The following is a 26,206-nucleotide window of genomic DNA, read 5'->3' on the forward strand; positions in this document are numbered from 1 at the left end:
TTTCTACCTATGGTGTTGCAATCCCTCTCCCCTCCTCCAGTCCTTCTGCCACCTCCCCTGCAGGGATCCTGAGCTCCTGGTGCGGCAGGAATGGCAGGAATGAATGGGTGGGTGTGGAAGCACCCTCACTGAGGCAAAAGGGATGGGGAGAGGGTGAATAGAATAGGAGGGTTGTGGAGGGGTAACCTGGAAGTGACATATCACTTGAGAGGCCAACAATTGGAATGTTTAGTAAACAAGAATTAATAATAAAAAGGATACAAAATTAGTTAAAGTAATTTTAAATAGAAAAATTTTCAATTATAGTTTAACCAATTACACTTTTCAGAATTGATGCTGGTGAATTGAGGACAGTGATATTATAACTTCAATGTGCTTTCTTTGTAATTATAATTTTAACTATGTTGTAGCTCATTCTAGGGCTTATGGGCTTATAGTCTCTTATATGGCCATTCTAGAGCTGTGCTGTGGACAAACACCATTCTGAACCTGATAGTCTGTTATTGTATCAGTCTAGATCCAATACTGTACTCTAGCACCATTCTAGAGTTGATACTCTTTTCTGATCATTCTAGAACTGATGCTCTCTTAGGTGACCATTTTCTAAGATTTCTTTTCTTAGCATCTCTGTACCAGGTAGACCGAGCCACTAATGTATCAAAAACTAAATTCATTATTGAAAAGTACTAAAGTAAAGTGTATTAGCTAAGATAAGTGTGCATAAAGTCCACACACACGAAAGATAATAAAGTCTAAGGTACAGTAATCTCTGATTCTGATTTTTAATGTTAAAATAGATGGAAATACTTGTCAATAGACATGACTGCAGAAAGAACGCTTCAGATATTACAACTGAAACAAGCAGTTTCCAAGTGAACAGGAAACAAACAGGTTCACTTACAGATGTTGATAGCTAAAAATAATATGCTCATATAAATGGCCTCTTAACTGAAATGATTTAACAAGGTCTCAGTATACAAAACACTTAATAATCTCTACTTCATTTGCCACTTTTAAACAAAGAAAAAAAGCTTTAGTTAAAACATCATAGCATGTTCCTTGTTCTAAGTTGTAGCTGTCACCTGCAGTGAGTTTCATAAATTATTTCCAAATTTATCCTCGTTTGGAACAATTTCTTAAATTCCCATTGGACTGGAAATAAAAAAGAGCTTTTTGACACATTATACTTTATCTGAGAAAGTCTGTCATTTCATAAATCTGTCTTGAATGACTTATGACAGTGCTCAGAAGTATGAAGAGTTATACTTCAAATGTGACAACGGCTATGAACTTGGGAAATTGAAAGTTAGATACATTTTCATTGGATTAGTAAGGAAAGGGCTCACAATGAAGAGATTAGAGTGCCATGACCCTGTGTTAGCTCTTAAAGTTACTTTCAATATATTAAATATAGACATTGAAACTTTTAGAATAATGCTAAAAGGTACATACCAACTGAAATAATGAATTACATGCATCATTGAAAACTCATTATTATTCAAATGTGTTAGTGGAGGCAAACACAAGTATTTTTCAACTTTGAGGATCTTAGAGACAGCACGAAGAGTATTCTAAAACTAACGCCATACAGAAGGGAGAAAATTACTTTCTAATTCTAATACAAATATAGGGGGAATATATTTTCAAATAAATGCATAGTCTAGAGAAAAGTGCTTGGATTCCTCTAATAAAAGGATTTTAAAGAAAAGTATTAATCAAATTCTGATTCAGAAACACTTAAGACTTCAGAAAAACAACTACTTTGTTATTCCAAGTGAAGCTTCTTAGTGTTCTGCGAAGCTCAATTTGGAATTATTGAGAACTTAAAAGTGAGAATCTGTCCATAGACAACTTAGGAGACCCAATTGAATTTTAAAGAGAAAACAAGATTATTATACCATACAGACCACAGTTGGAACTGCACACATGCATTACTGCATTTTGATATTCTATATAAACTTGATTATATTTCAGTTGTAGAAAATATTTTGAACACCATCAACTGCACTGGAGAAAATAATTACCATATTACACTGACTCATTTGTAATGTCACCAATGTCTCAGAATGAGTCCTCTTATCTGTCATATTTTGGGTTAGCAAAAAAATATAGATCCATGTCCCTTTGATAATGAATTCATCAAACCATCCTGCTTTCCTTTTGACACTGTCCCTAAAGCAAGACTCATAGGAGAACAAAACTGCATCTGAGGGCAAAGCTGGCTATGAACAGTGAAGTATTTATTTGTTTACTTGGAAACGTCTTCTGACAGTATGAAAATGGTCTCAATAGGAAACCTACCTCCTTTCCTATAACCATCTGGTTTATTTTCCTATTAGAAGTCTTTCTCCAGCATAAAAATAAAAATGAACATCTATTTTGGAGATGGGCAACACATTTTTTTTCCTAGCAGTAATTCAAAACACGATGAGCAATTTGGAAAAGAACTGTCAAATCTACCAGCTGCCTCGCCTGTGAAGCTGAGCTCTCTTCCGTTTTGTGTCTTATGTACCATATGCTAGCTGCTGATTGCTGCAGCAATAGAGAGGAAAAGCTGAGTGGATCAGGTGAAACTTTCAGAAATCATGAATAACAAACACTCTATGTAACTTCACAGAAATCTTTAATCATTTACCAATTTAGTCACAAAAAAGGCTACATTTTGATAGAAAGTGTCAATGAAAGTATTTATAAGTACTTGAGAATTACATGTTATTGTACCAAAAAAAACATATTAAGTGATTTAATTTTAAAGAAACAGTGCTAAAGAAATATCTCAGTAATTCAGAGCACTTGCAACTCACAACCTTCTGTAATTCCAGTTCATGCTGATTCCACATCCATTTCTGGCATCCGTGGTCACTGCACACATCCAAAGAACTACCGTATATGCAAGAAATAAACATACATACATACATACATACATACATACATACATATATGTATAATACTTTTAAAGAAGAATAAAAACAAGGCTCCATTTTAAACAAAATCCTTATGGACATATTTTTATCCACACATTAGCTAGTTCTGTTTATATATTAGAGTAGAATTTAATTATTGTATGACCAAAAAATTTTATTCTTGAATTCGGCAAACAATCAAAACTCAATAAAAATTGTATTTGGAAACTGGGAGGTTGTGGTGCACGCCTTTAATCCCAGCACTTGGGAGGCAGAGGCAGGTGGATTTCTGAGTTCGAGGCCAGCCTGGTCTACATAATGAGTTCCAGGACAGCCAGGGCTAAACAGAAAAACCCTGTCTCAAAAAAACAAAACAAAAAAAGTTGTATTTGGAGATACTTCCAATACATACATAACCTAGAGAATAAGATGTCAAATATCTCCGACCCTTTCAAGTACTAATCAAGCTTGAAACTTACTGTTTATACATCACTCAATAAACTATTTCAGTTACTTTTAAAAATAGGAAGCTCATAGTTCTTACACTTCATCTTGAAATATCCCCTAAAGATGTCTTGAGTATGTTTTGAAAGATTTGTGTTTTGATTCTCAGCCTTTGCTCTCCCTTGGATAAGTTGTAACTCAGACGACCTAAGGTCATCTCCTGCTTGCAAGTGCTATGGTTTCTGTACACAGCACTAAAAAAGCTATGGGTTTTTATTGGTGGTAGGCTTTTTTTAAATTAATTATTACTGAGGCCTGTTTTTTCAGTTTTTTATATTTATAACTTACATAAAAACTATTGTTTATGTTTTATAAATTCCAATGGTTTTTTTTTTTTTCACCATATGAAACATATCTTTGCACAGGGAAATCTTAAGGAAGAAATGCAGGCATGCATTATTTCTAACACTGAAATGACTTCAGCTTGTGGAAGGCACAGTATATGCATTACCAAACAAGAACAAATTGCCTTTGAAATTATCACACAATGCCTTCTTCCACAGTTCTCAGATGTGAGAGAGAGGTTCTTTTGCTCTATTGGATGGTAGTTTACTGAATTATGAAGTTTACAGAATAATTTTCCCATTGGTTTTATTATACTATAAGATTGTTCTTGTTCTTTCTTCCTAGGATTTGATGTGTTAGCCTTCAGCATTGATCATCTGGTATATAATGTTTCTGAGATACAGTAAAATCCCTTAAACTATAGTTTATTAACTTTTTATGAAAATTTTTATTTCTCTGATATTTTTGTTCATTCCCTCAAATATATTGGTTATGTCTTTGTTAACATCCTCTCTTTATCATCTTCTCCACAATAGTATTAAAGGCATCAGTTTTATAATACATTTTGATATGTGTTTTAATAAGTGAAAAACCTCCCTTTTTCAATTCCAATCACAAAGTATTTCTTATTACTTAGATAGGCTTGACTTTTCTATTTTCCCCATTTTGTTGTTAAATTTCACCTTTCAATCACCTATTTCTTATCTTTGCCTACTTACTTATTTCTTATAACTTTTGTGACCATAAATCTTTAGGGAGAATTGTTTGGGACACTGTCTCATATAAACAATAGGAAACTTTCTAAAATATGGGGGGGTTGTTTTGTTTTGTTTCTTTGAATATGTTTTAAAGGTTATGAGTTCATTATTTTACATTTATTATGATCTTCCTTTTGTCATTGTTAAAATGGATAGTCGACATACTGATCTAATTAACTTAAATCCTGTTTTGATCTCTTGCTGGTTACTTATTTAGTTAGATGCAGATGAATAACTCTTACTTGTTTTGAAGCTGTTTCAGGGTCTTTCTGTGTCCCTACTTGGAACGTTTTTTTTTTTTTAATATTCTATGAAACTTGTTTCATTTTCTCCACAGTATCTCCATAGCTGTTAATAAATACCAGATCTATCAAGATATATGCATCTTCATGAGCACCCTATTCATTTTCATTCATATTCCCTGCTTCATAAAAAAAGATGTTCTTCAGCTTTGGGAGGTTTCTTTTGGTGCACAAACAAATGTCACAAATCTAATAATTTACAATGACATCCATTTCTTACAAAGAAACGTTGTAGATACAACTTCTAAACAGACACATGACTTTAGAGCTGGGGATACTTAAATCCTAAGAATTTTGGAGATACACCCCTGTAGTCGTTAGTAGATGCTCACCACTATCACAGACTTTAGAGGTTGCCCACTATACTTTAATGGCTAAATCTCAGATCCTTTCTGTGTTGCATTAGTGACTTTGTTATTGATATTATAAGTCACTCTGACTACGACGCATTGAATTTGAGGTTCATAGTTTCTGGTGGTTACAGTATATGACCTGATATTATGGTGGTTAGTATAGTAGTTCCATGGTTCTGGGGCAGTAGCTATGAGCTTAAGTCCTGATCCAGGAGCACAAGGTAGAGAGACCTTTGAATAGTCAAATCGTACCCCAGTGCATCCTCCACCAAAGGCACACCTCGTAATCATTCCCAAGGACTCCACCAAAAGAGGACCAAGCATTCATACCTATTATGATATGGGGACCATTTTTACTCATACCACTTCATGCATTTTATATCTTACTTCTCAGAGTTCACCCATGAGAACCACTACTTGCTGGTAACCAGTGCCCTTCTTTAGAAATCTTATATGATCATCTGAGTTCACCTAATTATCTAAACGTCTTAAAGCCAGCTAAGTAGAAACCCTAATAACACAACCTATAAACACATTGAATGTCATAATATATGCATAGAAACAACACCAGGGAGTGAAGATTTTGTGGACCATTTAAAATCCATTTAAAATTGTAGACTTTGCTCTTTCAATAAGCTTTCTCAATGTTGATTAGTGTTTTGAACAGTCATAACTTTTTGTTAGGTATCACACTTGCATCCAGATTACATTCAAAGAATCAAAGAATAAAGTTTTGTAATATCAAAAGATATGTCTGTAAAGTCAGACTCAAAAGAGGACAGAGATGAGACATAAAGGTTTCCAACGTGGTTTTTCATTCTTTTCTGTGCTTGATTGATAAGCAGAACATTTAAAAACCTGAGGTTTGGGATCATGGCAGAATTCTCATCTTATTCCCTTCTTTCTTCTATGTGATATCAGGGATGGAAGGGTAAAACTTTATGGGAGCATTATAGAACACTAAATATAAAAAGTTTAAGATAGTGTTGTCAGGAGATATTGTCTTTAACAATTCTATAATGTGCATAAGACATAAATATTACAGGTAACAATTTATTTTGAAACTTATTTAAACATATTATGTGACTCAGGTAATTGTTTCATGATTATATGCATTAAATATACAGAACAGAAATTCAATTAAAATTTGAGCTACATAGTTCTGAATATATTGTAAAGTCAGTTGGTCAGTGTTATTTTTCAAATTTATTGTTGATGTTATTTTCATCTGCTCTACAAATATCTTAGTACTAAGTACTCTTGTGTTCTTTCTTCTGTCTTAAGAAGTAGTATAACCCTTAGCATGTTGTAAGTACATGCCTAACTTACTTAAGAGACACATATGCATACATATGTAGTTAATACTTACTGGGAAAATGTTTATGCAAGCAGCATTAAATGGTGCCTTAAAAAGATCAAGTCACATTAATAATAACAGGACAATCTCATATCTTTCATTCTGCTGGTAGTAGATAAAATGCAACAAAAAGAAAGCACTAATGACTTAGGAGGGAACCTTCCTAAGCGTGTAATTAATGTTATTAAGAAACATTGCAATTGCATATTAAAATTCCGTTAACAAAGCAACCCCTCGGTACAAGGACAGTTGTTCCTTGGTTGCATTTGTTTTCTTTTGCTTTTGTGTTGGCTTTTGCTTTTGTTGATTGGCATCTTGTGCAATCTTTCTCTTAAAAATGAGATAATGGGACCTGAGCAGCCCTTGTAGTGTAGCTGGGTTGCTGACGAGACCGTTCTGGCAAGCTGACAGGTTAAGCGAGTGAAAAGGGATGCTTGCTCTCACCATTTGCTTGAAGAATTATCGCAAAGCTAGGCATTTCCTTCTCACCCCAACCTTCCAGTGCCTTCCTCTCCACATAGGAAGATACACTCTTCCTAATTTTAGAGTTTGGGGCAATTTAGGGCTTGCTTTCAAGCACCTTGTGTTCTTCTTTTGTTGGTTTGAAAATGGCATCCTGTGTTTGCAGTTAATGTCTTTCGAGTTAACAACCCTTGTTAAATAGTTATTTTTTAGAAATGTCTAACCATTTTCCTTGAGGATTACCCATTGACTTTAAAAACAAAATTTCAATATTACTTACTACTAAGACCTTAACCAAGAAAGCTTATATAGGGGAGATAATATGATAAAATATATTACATGTAAAAAATTTAAGCTAATGGATAAAAAAATATATTTTTAAAAGCTAAAGTACCCATTTAAAAATGAAATAAAGCATCATGGAAGTGAGATTTAAAATTGTAGTTTGTTAAAAAATATTGACATATTTTTGTAGGAGTTTCCAATTTTTATCTTTTGTATAATGAGCAGTTCTGTAACACTTGCCTATTAAAATCCAGAATAATTTGCTTTACTTCCATGACCTCCTCTGCCAACCTCTAATTGAGAGTAAATCTGCTTCAGCAATCTGAAATCTAATAAAGTTTAAAGTTCTCCATAAGCATGTCTGTCTTAGTTTTGAGTTAATTATGATATTCATTGTAATGTAGAAATATTTAATAACATTTCCAAATTAGCAGAGATTTTTCTAAATAGAGTAAATGCCATTAACATTGAAATGGGTATACTCCACTCACATAATCCTTGAGTTTATCAAGACCACAGAAAGTGTTTTACTTAGAATGCTATTGTTGACTTCATTGTCCACAAAGAAAGCAGGTGTGCCAATGGACGAGGTGTCTACACAGTGGGTGTTATTGCCTGTGTGAGGAATGCTATCACATTTCCTTTTTCTAGATTAACTATCTTTTTCCTTCACTCTTCTCAGAATAGTATCCACTGTTAAAAAGTTACCATTTTTATGTTATAATCATACTAGATAATAACTCACTGGCCATCTTCAATGCTTGCTCTAGACATCAGATTTCAAGTTATAGACAATAAGTAGGAAAGATCTCCAGTGTTACACGTACATTCAAAATTAGTCTTCTTACAATCAATGCATTCGATAAAAGTGATTCCAAACTCTAAAGAGGTACTGCTTGGCAGCAACGCATCTTTAATCATACAGTGGCTGATGCAATTGTATATATGTCAAACAACTTTAGTAAAGAGTAAGATAGAAAATGCTAGCATGTGCAGCATGTGCCATAAATGGAGAAGAAATGTGAAATACTTCACATTTAAGAGAGTAGTGACCCATTTAGCACTTTCCATATTAAAAAGCATTTTGACACTGAAACTGCAGATAGAAATAATAGATATTTGCTGAAAGAAAAGGTAAAGTTATAAATATTTCATATGGAATAAGATTTTTTTAAATATTAACTGAGAGCTACTGGCTTAGAAATCAACCATATTTCTCCTCAGGAATAATCGTTACCATGGACACAAAATATTGTTAAGTTAGGTAATTTAGCCATTTGATCATTTTTTAACTTGTTGGAAATAATAAAAATAAATAATATCTAATTATAGAACCTTTGCAAAAATGATTATTATGATCCTGTATCTTTAATGCATAATTTCCAGTACAAGTAAACTTTATCTTCAATAAATTATATCTTAATGTGCTTTAAAGTCAAATATTTTATGACATTATATATTCATTATCAATATTAATAAGTTATTTTGAAATTACTTGTCAAACATTGAAAATAACTACAATTAAATGAGGTGAAGATGTAATCATTTATCAATTAGAATCCATTTATCATTTGAATGAGTATTCATGCCTTGTTCTTGGCATCTATTCTACTGTAATGAATGTAGCTCTCAGTGTTTACATTGGTTGTATAAACTTAAATGATATTCAGGACATTCCAGGTTTGAATGATACATAATGTCTGTCTTTGTGCATGTGCTTTTGTTCCTCTGAGATCATGGATATTTGTTTGTGGTCTTTTTACTTTGGTGTAGAGACCATTTTCTATAGAATTCTATGGCAGAATTTCAGAATTGCCCAGGGTATTTTCTTTTCTACAGCCTATATTTCCTGTTTGACTTCTCTTCTATCCAAACTATTAGAGCCAATGGGAAGATTGTGTTAGATACTTTAAGTATAACAATGTGGGAAAATGTTTAATATTTCGTTTATAGCAGTTTGAAATCTCGTCTAGGTAACCGTTCCAACTTTCACAACTCAAAAATGTTCAAAGGCAAAGGAAGAAATTTTAATGTAGAGGTATTACAGCTTATTTCGGGAAACAAGACACATAGATGAAAAACAGAGAAACAAAAGAGAACAAAGAAATCTATGCTCTATGCTCCTTACACTGGAATGAAGGCATAGCAGGTACATGGTCAAAGTATGTTCAGATTCACCCAGGTCAACAAGATTGGGAAAATGGAAGCCAGGGTTTGAGGAACACAGGAACAAGCACATGACCACACAAGAGAAAAGGAACCCACTGCTCATAAAAACATTGTGTACTCTTTCATATAGTCTACCATATTAGAAATTACAACCTTCAATGCTTAGGAGGTTGATGAACTCTTTTGGTTCAATGAACTCTTTTGGTTCATACTAGAGATGAGAAATTATGAGTTTAATGGGGTCATTATCTGATGTGAATCATTTTAAATTAAGAGCTCAATATTCATTTGGCCGACTTAATACAACATTGAAATAAACCAAATGTCAAATTTGTTTCCCCAAGATAACAATTTTTTACATAATGATTGAAGCATTCTTCACAAGGTTCAACTTACTGGTATTTATATAAAAATCATCATAGTTGAGGCATGCAAAATTCTATATTTGAAATGAACTACTGCCTGTGGATGGGTTAACATGGCCCTGGGCCCTTGGTCAACAGCCTTAAATTGTCTTTTTGCTGTTGAGTTAAGGAAGTTTTGATGAGGCAAACATGTAGCTCAATCAAATGATGAAGGAGACTGCTTTTAAAATATTCTTACAGACTACATTAGCATTTAATAAGCAAAATATATTAAATCTCTCTCTCTCTCTCTCTCTCTCTCACACACACACACACACACACACACACACAAAGTGTTTTCTACTTGAGTTAGTAAGTTCAAAATGTTTATTAAAGACTCCAAAGTTGATTCATTCAGGTACAAATTTACAATCAAAGAGTCTGGCTAAGTGTGACTGTAACCATGTACCTAATGGCTGCCTGGCTCTCTCCATGTTAATGGCTGCCATCAAAAGTCATATTTTTCCTGTAGAAACAACTTGAACATGATGCGATTAGCCTTTAGGTCCCTCTCTCCTCGTGTCGGAGCCCACCTCGAGCATGGCCTGTGCTTCCCACTCATGCTCATCTTTCTGATTTCTATTCCACCCACTCTGGCTCGCCAGCATGCATTAGCATAAGAGTGCTGTAGCATGACTTTGATTGAAGCCAGCATGGGCTGTGTGCAGTATGGAAGCATAAATTAGCAGGAATCAAATCTAATTTACTGTGCATTTCATTTAAATTCTCAAAACACAGTTTCAACTGAACTCTCCCAGACCTGCAAACGTAACTGACCTTTCAATATTAGAGTGTGCTTCTCCAGAATTCATGCAATGTACTTTTCTTAGAGAGCTATGTTTTTTTTTTAATTGTTCTCATTAAACACTGAATTGTTTTAAATACCGGCATCTTCATATCTCTTCATTCAGACATAGAGATAAGATATAATCATCTGACAGATTGAGCAAGTGGATTAGTACATCATAGTTATGAGATGTTTGTCTAATATCTTTTTAGATTTTTGAGATTATAAATATGTATTTTATAGGTCTTTATTTTTCTTAAGGACATATAAGACAATTGCCATTTCTCTAATAAGCAAAATCATCTGGAGTTTATAAGTCAGTCTTTCTAATTTGCTTTGGGTTTAAACGTGGGTTTTGAATTGCCATCTTGAGGGTCTAATATTGTTTCCTATATTTAATGAGATCTCTTCTGTGACTAGCTCATGTACAGCAGGCTTTGAGCTTTTGTGCTCTGTTGATGGAATACCTCCTCTGCTGCTCCCTCCCATTGGTGCCAATGCCAAAGCCCTTCTTTAAAACCATTCTCAATACCACCTTGCAGAAATACTGATACAGTGGAGTGTTCCCAGAAGAATTATTGGTGTTGTTTTTCATTTTAGCCTCTCCCCCTCCCCAATAAATTTCTGTAGCCAATCTTCCCTCACAGAGATTGCAATATAGATCTTTGGCAGGGAGTCTACCAAGGAAAAAGTGATTGTTTTAATTTTTTTTTCTGTTGTCCAGATTTCAGGTGACAAGAGGTCAGGCATTTTCAAAGATACAAGCATTCTTTGAATTTTGCTTTGTTAAATGCTTCAGTGTTTTATAAGATCAGATAATGCTAAGACAATGGCAGGTCTTTGGGGAGCCATGAATCTTGAAATTCTGGCAACAAGAAGTGATTATAATCATTAGAAATGTAGCATATTTATACAGTGACTTAGAAGAAAGATGCATTATGAGTAAATAACTCATGCAAGGCATGTTTTAAAAATAGTGCCAAAAAGCATTTAGTAGTCCTCTTTTATAAAGTGAGAATAAAAGTTCAGGAAATTTTTGTTTTTGTTTTGGTTTTTTTTTTTTTATTTTTTATTCCACTACCAGGAATAACTGTAGTGTAGAAAGATATCTTTAAGTTGTTCACATGATAACATGTTCCCTTTAAGTACCTTCAAAAAAATTTTTGTCCCAATTATCTAAGGTTCTCTAGCCCTTTGTCTCTCTGGTTTTCTAGTCAGTGTCTTCAATTTGCTGCCACATTACTTCCAGAACATTCATTTCTTGTAAAAATATTTGTGAATAGGTCTTTTCCTGAGCAATATATTAAATAACTTAGCCTGAATTATCTAGCAGGTCTTATTCAGCATAACATGCTGGGTCTTCCTGACATTTTTTTATTATTTTAATTGGATATTTTCTTTATTTACATTTCAAATGTTATCCCCTTACATGCCCCTACTCCATAAAAATCTTATCCCATCCCCCCTTGCCCTGTTTCCACAAAGGTGTTCCTCCACCCACCCAGTCCTGCCTCCCCACCCTGGAATTCCCCTACACTGAGAATCAAGCCTTCACAGGACCAAAGGCCTCTCCTCCAGTTGATTCCCAACAATGTTAGCCTCTGCCACAGATGTGTCTGGAGCCACAGGTCCCTCCATGTGTACTCTTTGGTTGGTGGTTTAGTCCCTGGGAGCTCGGGTGGGGGTGAGGGGGCGGGGTCTGGTTGGTTCATGTTGTTGTTCCTCCTATAGGGTTGCAAACCCCTTCAACTCCTTCAGTCCTTTAACTCCTCCACTGGGGACCCCATGCTCAGTCCAATGGTTAGCTGTGAGCTTCTTCCTCTGTATTTGTTAGGCTCTGGCAGAGCCTCTCAAGAGACAGCTACATCAGGTTCCTGTCAGCAAGCACTTCTTGGCATCCAGAGTAGTGTCTGGGTTTGGTGTCTGTATATGGTATGGATCCCCAGGTGGGACCGTCTCTCGGTGGCCTTTCTTTTGGTCTCTGTCCACACTTTGTCTCTTCTTACAGCCTTCTCTCTTAAAGGTGTAGTTCACTGTTCTCTGTTATCAATGTTGATTTGCTCCATGGCCACTGAACTCACCACTCCTCATCTAGTAAATGCCTATGCTTAGAAGGCAACTCAAAGGTACTTTGGTTCTGCTCTTTACATTTCTCCAAGTTCAGTCTGTGTTTATGGTTTTAGACAGAGTCTCACTATGTCACAGTGGCTGAAATGGAAATCTCTGTATACACCAGACTATCTGCAGACTCTCAGAGAGATCAACTATCTCCACCTCCTGAGTCCTGCATTAAACAAACAAACAAACAAACAAAAAGTAATAACAACTGCTTTGTGAGTCATATTCTGCTGTGTTTACTTTTATGTTTATTTGCAGTCAAGGGTATGATACAAGCCCATTATGCTATTTACTTTCCATTCTCTGCACAAAGCAGAATGTCTTACAATTTGTAGTTACAATGAATCAAAATGTGAATCAACTGTCATCAAGATCTTAGGCAAATGGATGGAGCTGGAGAACATCATACTAAGTGAGGTAACCCAGTCTCAAAAGATCAATCATGGTATGCACTCACTAATAAGTGGATATTAGCTTGGAAAACTGGAATATGCAAAACATAATCCACACTTCAAATGAGGTACAAGAAGAACGAAGGAGTGGCCCCTAGTTCTGGAAAGACCCAGTGTAGCAGTATAAGACAAAACCAGAACAGGGAAGTGGGAAGGGATGGGTGGGAGAACAGAGGGAGGGAAGGGGGCTTATGTGACTTTTGGGGAGTGGGGAACCAGAAAAGGGGAAATCATTTGAAATGTAAATAAAAAATATATCGAATAAAATTTAAAAAAAAAAGAAAAAAAGAAAGAAAGTAAATGTATGCTATGGTCGTGTTCGTTTCCTTATTTGGGGAATTAAGATTTTGAATCTGGGAACAAGTCTTTAGATATGGAATTTAAAATATTTTAGGAAAAAATTCATCAAAGAAAACCAACCAACCTTTGTTTCCCTGTACCAGCTACTGGTGCCTCATGACTGCCTTTATCTGTAGATGTAGGGGACGGGATACCTTCTTCTGATCAGTCTCTTCCATGGGAATCTGGATGTATATGCACAAGTATTTGTGTAATGCACACATATGTGCATAAATAAAATAAAATAAATCTTTAAAAGGAATATTTTAAAAAAAAATGGGAAGTCAAATTTGGAGAAGTCTACAGAAATACCTAAAGTACATGCAGCAACTTATCAAAATAAGTGATAGATTATAAAATGCTTTTACACATTCTTATTTGGCAACTCTGTCATACTTTAATCATAATCATTATTATGATTAAAAAATTAAATAAGGCTGTACTAGTTAGCTCTCCTACATCTGCAAACTTCTACTAGTATTTATTTGGGACCATTTAAAGACTTTCTCGTCATACAGATCTTTCACATGTTTGGTAAGAGTCACCCCAAGATACTTTATACTGTTTGTGGCTATTGTGAAGGGGGTCATTTCCCTAATTTCTTTCTCAGCCTGCTTATCCTTTGAGTATAGGAAGGCCACTGATTTGCTTGAGTTGATTTTATAACCTGCCACTTTGCTGAAGTTGTTTATCAGCTGTAGGAGCTCTCTAGTGGAGTTCTTTGGGTCACTTAGGTAGACGATCATGTCGTCTGCAAATAATGATAGTTTGACTTCTTCCTTTCCAATTTGTATCCCTTTGACCTCCTTATGTTGTCGAATTGCCCGAGCTAGTACCTCAAGTACAATATTGAAAAGATAAGGAGAAAGGGGGCAGCCTTGTCTGGTCCCTGATTTCAGTGGGATTGCTTCAAGTTTCTCTCCATTTAGTTTGATGCTGGCTACCGGTTTGCTGTATATTGCTTTTACTATGTTTAGGTATGGGCCTTGAATTCCTGTTCTCTCCAAGACTTTAAGCATGAAGGGATGCTGAATTTTGTCAAATGCTTTTTCAGCATCCAATGAAATGACCATGTGGTTTTGTTCTTTGAGTTTGTTTATGTAGTGGATTGTATTGATGGATTTCCGTATATTGAACCAACCCTGCATTCCCGGGATAAAGCCTACTTGATCATGGTGGATGATCGTTTTGATGTGTTCTTGGATTCGGTTGGCAAGAATTTTATTGAGTATTTTTGCATCGATGTTCATAAGGGAAATTGGTCTGAAGTTCTCTTTCTTTGTTGGATCTTTTTGTGGCTTTGGTATCAGCGTAATTGTGGCTTCGTAGAAGGAATTGGGTAGTGTTCCTTCTGTTTCTATTTTGTGGAATAGTTTGAAGAGTATTGGTGAAAACTCTTCTTTGAAGGTGTGGTAGAATTCTGCACTGAAGCCATCTGGTCCTGTGCTTTTTTTGGTTGGAAGACTTTCTATGACTCCTTCTATTTCTTTAGGCATTATGGGACTGTTTAGATGGTCTAGTTGGTCCTGATTTAATTTTGGTATTTGGTATCTGTCAAGGAAATTGTCCATTTCCTCCAGATTCTCCAGTTGTGTTGAGTACAGGCTCTTGTAGTAGGATCTGATGATTTTTTGGATTTCCTCAGTTTCCGTTGTTATATCTCCCTTTTCATTTCTAAGTTTGTTAATTTGGATACTTTCTCTGTGCCCTTTGTTCAGTCTGGCTAAGGGTTTATCTATCTTGTTGATTTTCTCAAAGAACCAGCTCCTGGTTTTGTTGATTTTTTGTATGGTTCTCTTTGTTTCTACTTGATTGATTTCGGCCCTGAGCTTGATGATTTCCTGCCTTCTACTCCTCCTGGGCGAAATAGCTTCTTTTTGTTCTAGGGCTTTCAGGTGTGTCATTAAGCTGGTAATGTATGCTCTCTCCATTTTCTTTTTGGAGGCACTCAGGGCTATGAGTTTTCCTCTTAGCACTGCTTTCATTGTGTCCCATAGATTTGGGTATGTTGTGTTTTCATTTTCATTGTGTTCTAAAAAGTCTTTAATTTCTTCCTTTATTTCTTCCTTGACCAAGGTATCATTGAGTAGAGTATTGTTCAGTTTCCACGTGTATGTGGGTTTTCTGTTGTTTCTGTTGCTATTGAAGACCACTTTTACTCCATAGTGATCAGATAGGAGGCATGGGATTAGTTCTATCTTCTTATATTTGTTGAGGTCTGTCTTGTGACCAATTATATGGTCGATTTTGGAGAAGGTACCATGAGGTGCTGAGAAAAAGGTATATTCTTTTGTTTTAGGATAGCCAGATGCTGGAAAGAACCCAGGTATGCCTCAACAGAAGAGTGGATGCAAAAAATGTGGTATATCTACACAATGGAGTACTGTTCAGCCATTAGAAACAATGAATTCATGAAATTCTTAGGCAAATGGATGGAGCTAGAGAATATCATACTAAGTGAGGTAACCCAGACTCAAAAGGTTAATCATGGTATGCACTCACTAATAAGTGGATATTAACCTAGAAAACTGGAATACCCAAAACATAATCCACACATCAAATGAGGTACAAGAAGAAAGGAGGAGTGGCCCCTGGTTCTGGAAAGACTCAGTGAAACAGTATTCAGCAAAACCAGAACGGGGAAGTGGGAAGGGGTGGGTGGGAGGACAGGGGAAGAGAAGGGGGCTTACGGGACTTTCGGGGAGTGGGAGGGCTAAAAAAGGGGAAATCATTTGAAATGTAAATAAATTATATCGAATAAAAAAAAAAAGAAAAAAAAACAAATTAGAGAGACCAAAAAAAAAAAAAAAAGACTTTCTCATACCAAGAACTTTGTATGACCTAATGTGCTAAATCTGAACCCTTTTTATGAGTGCTACATTACTGACTTTGATTAAGTGAGTTTTGCAGCTAAATTACACAATATTTCTCAGGAAGGTAATATGTTTGTTGACACTGTTATTTTTTCCTTATTGGGTTTGCAAAGCAAGTACTTTTACATTGATTCTTACATATTTGTTAAAAATATCTATTATAGAAAAATGGCAAAGCTTAAGTAATACAGAACAATGTTAATGTTTTTTATTTCAAACATCTTGTGTTTTCATGTCTCCTGAAAAAATGGACACTTTTGAAGCCAGTCAATGTAACACAGACCATTAATCCTAGTACCCAGGAAGCAGAAATGGTTGGATCTCTGAGTCTGACATCACATTGATATAAAAAAATAATAACAAAAAACAAAAACAAAACAAAACAAACAAAAACAAAAATTTGTAGTTTTATGTTTTTAACGTTTTCCTGACATAAGTATATAATATTGATTTAAGTGATGTTCCTATTAAAAACAGACATCAATGCATCTTCCAATTCAGCTTAATAGCATAGAAATATCAAGAACTTGTGAGAAGCATGCACATTTCTGAAAAGTAGAAAGTCGCTTGAACGGAACTGCTCAGATAAATCCACGGGCTTGCTTTCTTCATGCTGTTTGGATGAGTCTTCCAGAATCAACAGTTACAAAGATTCAACTTAAAAACTCCTCCTCTGTCTCCAAACTATGTGTTAGATGGGTTGGCTAAAGAGGAGCTATAACAGAGTACAAAATTTAATTCTAAATAAGCATCATTTATTTTTTTCCTTTGAGAAAACTATGCTCTTTATAAAATGGTAGAATTTGGGTTAAGATGTATTCTTGGCAGTGTGTTTAGGGGGGGATATCCTGTTCTATTGCCCTTTTGGGTTTTGCCCTTATTGGACATTGCATTTTGTTAAAATTCTCCAGTGTTCACTTTTTAGGATTATGTTCTGTCTGCGACCAGCTCTATAAATTAGAGCTGTTTTGAAACTGTTTCAATGGTTTTAAGTTTCTAGCCTAAATAACGTTTTTAGAGTAGAAAGAGTTATTCTAATCATCATGGGTTAGGGTAATGTTTTCCCTGGAAGTGCATGCATGGTGTGAAGATGGTTTTGTGGAAGTCTCTGATATCCTCTAGTGCTTCTCACTTTCCTGTCTTTAGTCCTCCTTCAATTATGAGCATCCTTAGGATTTTCTTTCCATCCCTTTCCTTTTCTAATAGAGTCCCTCTTCCTTGGGATCATCATGTTTACCTGCACCATTCGACTAGACTCCTAACCATATGCTCTACTTTCCTGATTAAATCTTTCTCCTGTCTTCCATCTTCATGCAAGGGTTAAAGCATCCTCTGGAAAGTTTATTTGCAGCTGTCATTCAGATTAGGAATTTCCACAGCAGGGTTGACAGGGTGGCAGGATCTTTTGTTTCCAGCCCATTAATGATTTTACCCTTCTTTTCTTCCCCGACTTACAACATTGTAGTAGATGTGATCTTGCTTTTAAAATGTTCACTGAACACCAGATGTGGAAAGTGTTCAGCATTCCCCTGTCCAAATGATGCTCTTTACTTAAAATTCTTATAACGCTCATTTCCTATCTGAAGAACTTTCAAAGATGCCATCATACAGGAGATTTCCTCTCTCAAGTCTCATCCCACATGCTATATGCAGTATAACTGAAGTCGTCTTCTGTGGTGTTCCGAAAGGCCTCTCTGAACTCACCATATTTGTCATCATTGTTGGGGATGTGTTTTGTTTGTATCACCATTTTTATGTTTTTATTGTTATTTTTCACAAGGCTGGGACCTCTTCAGCTTCACATTTCCAACTTTATAGTACCCAGGTAGAATGCACTAATTACCTGCTCTCTGCTTACTGAAATAAGTTATTCGAAATGAATAAACTGTTTCATTTCATGTGTTTATATTATTAGTTACCTTTGTATGTAGTCCTCAAGTCTGCAGTACTTCACTGTTTTAGATGCATCAAGCCTTGAGTATTAAAATATTTGATAAGAATCAGGAAAAAATTCAAACTTTATTGTGACTTCAGGATCTCATATACTATCCTGAAAACACTATAAAGAAATTTCTTCTTGCTAATACATTGGCTTTTGAGGAAGAAGATAGTTGCTTAAGATACTGACTCTTTCATGGTGACCCATTCAAAAGAGAGTTCCAAATTGGCAATGACATTTTGTCTTGTGAATTTCAGAATTATAAGGCTTCTATTTTCCTAAGCAAATGGCCAAGACACGGGATGCTAATAATGCGCAATATTTAAAGTATGTCTGCTAATAACTTCGTTTTTTTCTGCATCTTTCTGCATCTTTGAGAGTTTGGTCTTTCTTTTCCTTTGTGCTGTGAGAAATCCACTACAGTAAATAAGGACACATAGTCTTGCTCTCGCTCCAGTGCTGAGCCAGCCACGCAGGGCCAGATTTTCTCTTTGATATCTTTTTCATTGTTGTCAAAGGTTGATGTTTACTCTGTCTTTTCCTTTCAAATTCTAGCTCCTCCACAGTTTGTTGTTAGGCCAAGAGATCAGATCGTTGCTCAGGGCCGGACAGTGACATTCCCCTGTGAAACTAAAGGGAACCCACAGCCAGCTGTTTTTTGGCAGAAAGAAGGCAGCCAGGTGAGTAGAGGCATGACTGCCTTTCTGACATCTCTGAAATTCCCCTCTCTCAGTGACCCTCCGAACCTGTCTCAGTCTATCAATGCTCACTGTATGTTATTTCTGAGAAAGAGATGATTCTAGAATAACTGGATGTCAAGTGTTCCAATACAGCATTCTTTATTTGCCAGTGTTATTTTTTTTTAAAATTCTGTATCTAACATAAAATAACAATATTATAGTTTGAAGCCAAAGTAACAAAGATACTGAAAACTTCTGACAGCAATGGTCATGTGGCTTTCTCACATCTAGTGGCATAGTATGATTAAATGAGGTATCACTTATAAAATGCCTAGAATAGTTCTTAGCATAAAAGAGATGAAATAGCATTTTAAAACTCCAGTATTATTTGCCATGGAATCCAGTTTCAGCCCTCTGTCTGGGCAGTATAGAAAGATCACAAAGTTAAGCACACTTTCATTTAATAATAGTGGAATTCTATTCTTCCTTTTTTTTCCTCTGTATTTCTTCATAATAAAATTAGACAGAAAACAACACATTTTACACAAGAAACAACTATCTTGGTTTTGCTGTGATCCTTCTGGGCAAAATCTTCTCTCAAAGTCTTTTGAAAAACTCAACTGGACACATTAATTTTCTCAGGTGCTTAGCTTCTAGGGTGAGCCAATACAAATTTCCAACTTGAAGCAGATGAGACATTAAGATACCTAGACTAAGAACATGTCTCCACATTCCTCTTGAAATAAGCTGTCTGTTCATTCTGAAGGTTCTATAAATAACTCAAGAAGGCATTCATTTATCAAAAAAAGAAGCACTCAGTGTTCTTTCTCAAATGTTTACTTGCCACTCCAACTTCTGGTGAATTTTTTTGAGGGGTGGCGATAAAGGGAAGTTATCTAAATGTTAACAATTGATATTGACACACCTTCTAAAGACTGAAAGAGATGAACTTCTCAGGAGTTCTTTGACTCTTCACTGGAAGATAAAATTCAAATAAAATTATAACACATGGTATACAAAATCATGTCTTTTCAATAATTAAAGATAGCTATTGGTTAAGACATTGATACATATACAAATAACATCCCTTATATAGCTCTAAAAGTATAAAACTTAAAATGGACACTGATACTCTAGTTCTGTGAACAGAGGATATTTAACATAATAATCAATGATGGTGAATATTAATTATTAGGAGATTTTAAGCATTACCCTATATTGTCTGACAAAGTGAAACAATATTCTAAGGACATTGATGTTTGCTGTTATGTTTATTGGTTTGCTTACAGTATTAGATATAATATTATTTCTTTCACCATTATCTCCCCTAGGGGAGTAGAGAGGATGAGAGATTAAGATAAAGGCGAAATTTTGAACAAACTGTAAATTTTCGTCTAATGAATTTAGATATTATCAAAAAAGTTTAGTCTTTCTGCTTCCAGGGCTCAACATTTACATTAATCTGTCCCTGTCCATCAGTAGAAAGAGACCAAACCATGAACTTAATGATCTATATTCCTCAATACATGCTGATAATGCCAATTAGCACTAATATGATGTTCAAACACTCCTAGAGCTCTGCAGAGTTACTGGACTTGACTTGTACTCCATTTTTTAACTTGTGCCATACAACCTGGGAATATACATGATGGATTAAAGTCAATCAAATGCCTCCTTCCATGTCAACGAATCATTTAGAAAGTGGAATGATATTACATTGAAGAGGAAGAGATCCCGGGGAGAATTAGGCCATCTGATGGATTAGTGCAATGTAAATTAGTATTCTAATGGCTAATTGTAGGAAAGTGTGCACTTTGAGTTATTGTATCATTTTCAATTGCCCTTAAAATTTAGACCCTTCTCTTTGAGATGTTTTATAACTGTAATTTATTTGGATTCCACACGAGATTCAGTTTGTTCTCAAATTATCTTTCAAGTATATGAAAATGCCTAGCATTATAGAGTAATGTTACTTTGGGAAGGTGGCAGTAGCATTTTGAAATTATATTCCTGTCATGCTAGCAAACATTGCTCCTTTTAGACAGCATTTAATAGCATGGTAATGTTTATGTAAAGTGGGCTTATAGTTTTTCACTTGAATCTAATAAAGTGGACATCCATCATGTTGTAATAAAGAGAAGAGCTTCTAATTAAAGTAGGACATCATTTGCAGGATTAAAGCCATTTAGCGTAATTGAAAAGTGTTAATACCCTATTTTATTCTCGTCCACTGGCATTACTTCAAGGGTAAAAATATTTTAAGGTGAAAATGTGTCTTGTGCCTTTAATTGAATGTTATTACTTCCTGATTTCAACTTATTGAAATTGTTTAATTACAAACCTGGAAAATTAATTACCATATTGCAAAACAGATCCCAGAGGGTTCTAATGCTTTTTTTTGTAAGTAAATACAGCATAAAAATTGATATGTCCTTATTTATAATGCAGCTAGAAACATACCTCAGTATGATTTATTGTATCCACATGTTTTTCTTAATTGAACAACAGTAAAACAGCACAGGTCATCCAAATTAATGGTCCTGTTTTGATAGAGGAACTTTAAGGTTTGTGGTTGGGCTGCATTAGTTGTGTGACAAGCTTTAATGAAGTGTCTAGCAAACTATTTTTTTAAAGTACCATTTTGAAGATTGTAGAGGTTACATGCATTATTTATTTTAAAGAATTGGCATACCTTTGCTTAGATTGTAGCTTTTTTTTTTTTTTTTTTTTTTTTTTTGGTATAGCTTTTTCGGAAGCTGGTATGGCTGACTATGAAAAAATTAGAGGTAGAAGCTTCCCTTGGTCAGTCTACAGTATGTACATTATTTGGAACATGTCCTAGCATATTCAAACTGGTCAACAGTAATGATATTTGATATTGCTTGTTACTGTATATATAAGGTTCCTCTGTACATAGCACTGTAGTCAACATCTTTAAATGCCTGGGAACTAGGTCAAATGAGTAGTAGTTTGCCTATTTGTTTTAAAGACATGGAAACTAAATTTCAAAGCCGAAATATATAACTAGCAAACACCAATGAGTAGATAGATAGTTGATGTAAAGTTATGTTAACGATCCTGTTTCTGTCACTATCTTTCTGATCTGTGGGTTGACATGGTGCTATGGGCTATAAAACTGGCACGAATTATGTTCAAATCCAAATGTAAATTTGAAAGTCCTCATTTTAAAAACTGCAGATTGTGGTTCCTCCAGCTAGAACATGCTTACTTTGGAGCTCATAGTTTATGACTTGGAAAATATTTCTCAGTCAAGCCGACTGTGGTACATGTAGGCATTCCAGTACCACGTGTTTTTAAATCTATACATTTTATTTTTTCCATTCATATTATCCTAATGGTTATAGTTGTTGTTAACAAAACATTCATTGCAGAAGTAAAAATACTGAAGCAACTGTTTTCTGTTGTTGGTTTTCCACAGAACCTACTTTTTCCGAATCAACCTCAGCAGCCCAACAGCCGGTGTTCAGTGTCCCCCACGGGGGACCTCACCATCACCAACATTCAACGTTCAGACGCAGGTTACTACATCTGCCAGGCGCTAACAGTGGCAGGAAGCATTTTAGCTAAAGCACAGCTAGAAGTTACTGACGGTGAGATGTCATTGCTCGATTTTTATCATGAAAAGAATTAGTTTTAACATTATTATTTTAATTATTTATTATTATTATTTTAGTTTTTATTTCAGTTTTGGGGAAAATATTTGATTTGTTGGAAAATTTGCCTCAATGCATTTCACTTAGAAATATATGACATTTACACAAGTAGAGCAACAATGGTTGATAGTTTCTGAGCAACAATGGTTGATAGTTTCTAATTCTCCCTTATTTCATACCATTCATTCCCCTAAGAAAAAAGAACATGGAAGATTGATGTTTAGATCATTAAATTTAGAGGGGTGCATTATTTTAAACAAATGACATCACTTGTGTTTACAAATATAATCTCTACATTTTCACTGAGTATTTCCTTGGCATGACTGTTTCTGATGGATATTAATACTTTTATCTGACTAGAGGAGTAGAAAATATCATCTTTAAATATCATCAGTGAAACAGAAATGAGATTTTAGTTAGCTAATCACATTAGAACATTCTTCCAACTTTAATTATGCATACACTAAGTTAAATTAATTAAACGCATTCTAAAGGAGTGATGATGCTAAAATTATTATTTATTTTTACTTGCACATATGTACCTTGAATTTTAATTTCTTCTGGCTGTTGAAAAGGGTCTGATGATTTTCTTTTCACAGTAAGGTTATTTATTGCACTTGACATCTTGGGTGGGAGGGGTTAGATAGTATATATACTGTGAAAAGGAATTTTCCCCACTTTTTAATGTCTTAAATTAAAAATTCTTAATTTTGTCTCATTTTTGTGAGTTTTCCTTTTTCTTTTTGACTTTTTTATCCTCTTAAGACTAAATTTCTGAGATACAGAGCCTTTGATCTGTATGCTCTCAGAGTTTCTTTCTTTTTTTTTAGTGGCGAAACTCACTTTGCTTTCCTATATATCCAGATTCATATATTGATTAAAAGGCAATGCAAAATGAATGGAAAAGCAGTATCTTTTTATATATGTCCATGGCAAGGCACAGGAATGGTGCAGGGCCAGACAGACACATTTCTACGGAGATGTTAAGAGACCGGACAGCACATGCCGCTGCTGCAGAGAATTTCCTGCCTTGGATTTGAAGAATCCCATTCAAGGGTTACTATGATGACAAAAGACTTCCCTAGATGGCAAGGGCATTGGTCCTCTGTGTCTCCATAATTCTTTAACATAATAAAAGATAATGATTACCATCAGCAAAGTTCTCATGTTTTATACCATTGAAAAATGCCTAAACACATATGCTTTGAAAATAAGATATTTGGACCAAAGTATCCAATATATTCACATTTTAAATATGTATCTTAAATATATATTTAACAATATTACTAATAAGAAAAGTTCATTTCTTTTTTTTTGTTTCTCCAACTTTTTTCTCAAATTAAAACAAAAATGTAATGATTATTCTATGGGTAGAGACAACAAATCTTAAGAAGCATATAGAAATGGAATATATTTCACAACTTATACAGACAATAAATGCCACACTGTGGACTTACCTGAGTGGTTTATTAAGGATTTATAACATGCAGTTAGAGAACACCACAGAGTTGTTCACAGATCACTGAAAACCCTAAATGTTCATTTAACCTTTGACTCCAGTGTCATGAAAACCTGTGGTCATCTTTCAGACATAACATCCCTGAGACTGAATTTCTGCTGGCCAGGAGATTTTCAATTACTTTATTGATCAGTCTTTCAAAAGGCAATGAGCTAGTTATTTAGGTAGTAGGGGGAAAAGGAAGGGGAAATTCTAATTAGTTGACCTTTGGTTGTATCTAATGATGTCAGAAATAGGACAATAAAATCAGGTTAAAAGAAATAACTGGAATTCTGCATAGCTATTTGACTTGAAACAGATATGCTACATTTAAAACTTGATACGCACATTTTAGAATGGTGATGAAGGCTCACTTTCTCTTAATTATAGCATTATTTATAATGTTTTGTACACTGGGTTTAACTTGAAAACCCATAGAACTTTCTGTTAAACTTTCATTTCTACACATTTGTTATAATTATTATAATGCTATACAGCCTTATTTTTATTAAGTTATTTTATTTACTACTAAGTTTAATAAAATTACTAAAACAGGAGGTTGATATTTTAGATTATGATGCACAGATAATTGTGTTTTGTAGGAACTGACGTAAGAGATTCTGCTTGACCAGAAGCCATAGTGTCCTCATAGTGTCCTCATATACAAGGATCTATGTACTAATTTCTAGATCAGTTAAAACTAATTTTTATTATATACTGGCATGTAGAATATGCTCAATATAATTTAAATAAGATAACTAGTATTTTGTGCATATAATACATACATGTGTGAGTATATACATACATATTTACATGTACAATATAAAATTAAAGTATACAAGCTTTTAAAAATTAAAGAAAAATCTTTCCTACTATAGCCATTTCCTCTTAAATGCCATTTTTCTAACTTTGGCATGACAGTTTGACTTGGAGTTGACTGGGTGAATTCTTAAGCAAGCACAATATTAAACTAATTCTCTTTTTCTACCAACCATTTAAATAATGTCAGACAATATATGTTCCTTAAATCATTTAAAATATTCCTAAAAACAATGATTAATATACCATATAGGATGGTGTTCCATAAGCAAAAAAGCACCCTGAGCTAGAGCATTTTAAATGTATGCTGAATGTTTATACTGATTATAGGTGAAAATTGAATTTGGTTGTACCATGCATTCTAGTTGACTAATTCACTCTATTTGGCTGTAAGTATTAACTCAATAGACTCATTCAAATGTCATGACTATAGTTTGGAGAGCCATTGTCATGATTTTGTTTTTAAATTATTTAAGGTCTAATGATTTATCATCCACAAAACACATAAGCTTATGTAAACATAGCATTCGGCAGCTGCTAGAATATGTAGTATTTATAACTAAAAGCAAGGATGGAGTTTAGCTTTACAAGCAATATATCCCACAGGAATTTTTAAACATCTATTTTATTAGCAAAAATATGAATAATTTATGATTGGCAGCTCATAGAATCTACCAATATTTTTATTTTCATTTCAATGTGACTAAGCTTTTCAATTCAACTCAACCTTTCTAAAATGTCAAAATTTATCCCCAAATCATTTTTAATTATAATGAATGCACAGTCAATTAACACAATAATATGTTCTTAGTGTAGTATATGTATATAGTTGGAAAATATTATGGATATTAAGGCAAAAGAGGTTTTAATAATAATAAAGGTCTTTCTGTGTTTAATCTTATTTTTCAGTGTCACTAAAGCAAGACGACTGAATGTCATGAAAGTCAAAATTTTCTGAATATGTGCTTGCCTTTTAGTTTTGACAGATAGACCTCCACCCATCATCTTGCAAGGACCCATAAACCAAACACTTGCGGTCGACGGTACAGCATTGCTAAAATGTAAAGCCACTGGAGAACCTCTGCCTGTAATTAGCTGGCTAAAGGAGGGCTTTACTTTTCTGGGGAGAGATCCAAGAGCCACAATCCAAGACCAAGGAACACTGCAGATTAAGAATTTACGGGTACGTAGTGGTTGGCACGTTGTTGAGTCTATCCCATCAACACTATGTCTCTAAGGAAGCCT

The 26,206-nt window shown here is 34.6% G+C and overlaps 1 protein-coding gene across 5 annotated transcripts in view; it reads left to right on the forward strand.

Annotated features, from left to right (window-relative positions):
* Positions 1-26,206, forward strand: part of Robo2 (roundabout guidance receptor 2) — a 506,393-nt gene that overhangs the window by 395,846 nt on the left and 84,341 nt on the right. For all 5 annotated transcript variants that reach the window (XM_052158220.1, XM_052158221.1, XM_052158222.1 and 2 more), the window contains exons 8-10: positions 18,846-18,970; positions 22,410-22,581; positions 25,939-26,144. In XM_052158220.1, coding sequence (XP_052014180.1) covers positions 18,846-18,970; positions 22,410-22,581; positions 25,939-26,144 — 503 coding nt within the window. The remainder of the gene's footprint in view (positions 1-18,845; positions 18,971-22,409; positions 22,582-25,938; positions 26,145-26,206) is intronic.

The sequence above is a fragment of the Apodemus sylvaticus genome, chromosome 15, assembly GCF_947179515.1.
Source record: "Apodemus sylvaticus chromosome 15, mApoSyl1.1, whole genome shotgun sequence".
Lineage (NCBI taxonomy): Eukaryota > Metazoa > Chordata > Mammalia > Rodentia > Muridae > Apodemus > Apodemus sylvaticus.